Source organism: Schistocerca piceifrons, chromosome 9, assembly GCF_021461385.2.
Source record: "Schistocerca piceifrons isolate TAMUIC-IGC-003096 chromosome 9, iqSchPice1.1, whole genome shotgun sequence".
Classification (NCBI taxonomy): Eukaryota; Metazoa; Arthropoda; class Insecta; order Orthoptera; family Acrididae; genus Schistocerca; species Schistocerca piceifrons.
Window position 1 is genome coordinate 134,538,832 of NC_060146.1, and position 2,907 is coordinate 134,541,738.

The window sequence follows — 2,907 nt, forward strand, 5'->3', positions numbered from 1 at the left end:
TGTTTTCTTGGCGCCATATTTAACTGAGCTAGCAGATCCACTTCAGACCTTAACATGTAAACACGACAGCGAAAAACGGTTGCCGAAATTCGGGTTTTGTCGTTTGGAAGATGTGTCGCAAGTAAACGCAATGTATGAGTCGGAATCCATTCCATTATCTTTCGATGGATCGTTCGACTTAAATTCGATAGACTCATAAGCTGTGTCGATTGGCAACTGTGTACCGACTACCGTGACTATGTTTTCATTTGGCGGTTGGTAGGTTGTACCAGCCAGTGTGTTTGGTGTGTGTATATGAATACTGAATAGCATAAATAAACTGAACTGGTGTAGTTTGTGGAGGTATTGACGTAAACTTCTTATAATGCCAGCGAATAGGAAAATACCACATATTGCTATACAAAATGATTGGAACATTGCCTTGCAAAATGAAAATGGTACTGCATGGTGTAGTTTTAAATACATTGGAGAAACTAGCGTACAGTGTACGATTAAAAACGTAGGAAGGGATGGGAAAGCATTTGAAGTTACGCCTAATGAACTCTCCGTTAATAGGATATCTGCTACTGTAATTCAGGTAACCCATCCTGAATCTAACACCGTGTGTTTCTTCAAATCTCCTGACTCAGAGTTCGTGAACATTCACAAGAAGAGCGTTGTTTCATTAGATGTTTCTCCTGGCGGTTTGGGCGTCTCCGTTTGTACAGAAAACAAGTTACTCGTTTGGGAGACAAGCACGGGAGATGTAAGGCGTGTGCTGGAAGGTCATGCGGGAGATGTTTATAAGTGTGCGTTGTTTCCTTCAGGAATTGTCGTTCTCTCGGGCGGTGCTGACATGGTGTTGAAAATTTGGTCTGCAGAGACTGGACAGTGCCCTGTGACCCTGCGTGGACACACAGCAGCAGTGACAGACTTCTGCATCGTCGACAAAGGAAAGAACATTATTTCTGTTTCGAAAGATGGCACGGCGAAGCTCTGGAGCTGTGGACAGGCAGCATGCCTTGGTACGGTTGTCAAGTTGGATGGAGATATAAATTGCTGCAATATTTCGGTCGCAGAGGAGGGCTTGGACCTTGGAGAACGCACTGATCCGTTGCAGGAACATGAAGTTGGTACACAAAATAAGATTTTATTGGTTGGATGTGAAAGTGGCATTGTTTGCTGCGTTTCAGTTTATAGTAAGAAGAAATTTTTCTCGGTTAAAAGCCCATCTGCCGTAAATAGCGTTAAATTTCATACAAAAAGTAATGTCGTAGTTGGGTGCCAGGATGGCAGCATTCACCTTTACAACTTAAAAACATCAGAATGTATCCTGACATTAATGGAATCGTGTAGCCCTGTCCTCAGTCTGTTGACCCTTGACAGTGGTGCTGTATTTGTTGGCAGGGCTGATGGCACATGCATATGCTACAGGAGTGTTGCACAAGACAATGAATCTACTGCCAGAAGACTTCAGTTTACTGGTTCTGACTTTGATCCTATATATGGCATTTGTTCTGATGGCAAAAAAATATACACCGCTTGTCGTGATGGTGTTATTAGAAGTTATAAACTTACAGGTGAATTGGACATGATGTTTAAAAGTACTTATACATGATAACAATTCCTGCAATCATTACATGTTTGTTAAGTGTGTGGCTTTACTGCACTTACCTGCCTTGCAGGCTTGCCTGTAAACTTGACAGCTGCTATTCTAATTTTGAAGAAAATAATTAAAAGCTTTTATAATGGTGTGTGAATCGTTTTTGTTCTGATACAGTTTCCTTGCCACTGAAAAGGGGTAACATTCTTTCTGCTATGTGGTCAAATTTTTAAAATTTCACACATTGTAACAGTAGCTAATGGAGGCACATAAACGGGTTTTACAATAACTATGCAGTTTTGTCTGTGGACTCCTGAATTGGAATCAGTGTAGCGAGGAATTACAGCATAGTCATTTAATATTTGTCTGGAAGTTCCACTTAATTGTATTGTCTATAAGATTTTAACTTGGAGAGTTCCTTTATAGTAGAAAATGCCTTAGGTCTGAAATAATGCTGCTTTATTGTTGTACAATGTAGTTTGGCCCCAATGGATTCAATATCAGGTGTGTTTGAATCTTTCAGTAGTTTACTTGGTAATGAAGTCATAGAAAAGTTTTTTTCTGAGCAGTTGAAACTCACATTACTTGTCATTGTATTGGTGTTCAATATTTAACTGCATTCACTGGCGCACATAACTTCATAAGAACACTCAGCATCACATTATGTCATGTGTACAAGTCAGATGCCTTTTGACTGCTGTTAGGAACTGGCTATGGCACCCAGCTTCTGTGACTTACAGCAAGTGAACAAATTGAAGAAGCCATGGACAGAAATGTGTTGTATACTGTAATTAAGCATTGACTACATTGTCGTGTGTACTTGGTGTACTCAGTGCTGCTGCTTGCACAACTGAGAACTGTAGGCAGAATTCAAATAGAATATTGATGGCACCTCATAATGACTATGTTAGTTGTTCAAAGTAAACTGTAGCACTGTATGTATGAGTAGGTAGTGGTAGTCCATGTGGATGACTTCTATTTAAATGTTATCATGGAAAGTGCTTGGTGAAATATAAATAATGGAAGGAGTACATAAAGATAACAACTTACTGTTTAGTTGAGGCAAGAGTGGGCAACACACACATAAACAAGACTGAAAATGTTGCCAAGGCTTTGGACCGTATCATCCTCCAGAACTAACTTCAGCAGAATGAACGTAACCACACATGTATCTGAATGGCTACACTTTCCCAAAATATTCATTATTGATATAGTTTTTGGTTAGTTTGACATTAGTTGTAGTGAACTTGATGAAAGGGTTGTACTGTATATTGTTTTAACTTTTACCCAGACAAGTTTTGATGCTGTTGTAAGTGCATGTGTTT

At 39.6% G+C, this 2,907-nt stretch overlaps 1 protein-coding gene across 1 annotated transcript; it reads left to right on the top strand.

Annotated features, from left to right (window-relative positions):
- Positions 1-229: 229 nt before the first annotated feature.
- On the top strand, positions 230-1,733 carry LOC124717386 (proteasomal ATPase-associated factor 1-like). Its single transcript, XM_047244236.1, has one exon. The coding sequence runs from the start codon at positions 365-367 to the stop codon at positions 1,595-1,597; it is 1,233 nt and encodes a 410-aa protein (XP_047100192.1). The 5' UTR covers positions 230-364; the 3' UTR covers positions 1,598-1,733.
- Positions 1,734-2,907: the final 1,174 nt, after the last annotated feature.

Excerpts from the sequence above, each read along its gene's own strand:
- LOC124717386 (XM_047244236.1), top strand. The coding sequence starts at position 365 with ATGCCAGCGAATAGGAAAATACCACATATTGCTATACAAAATGATTGG.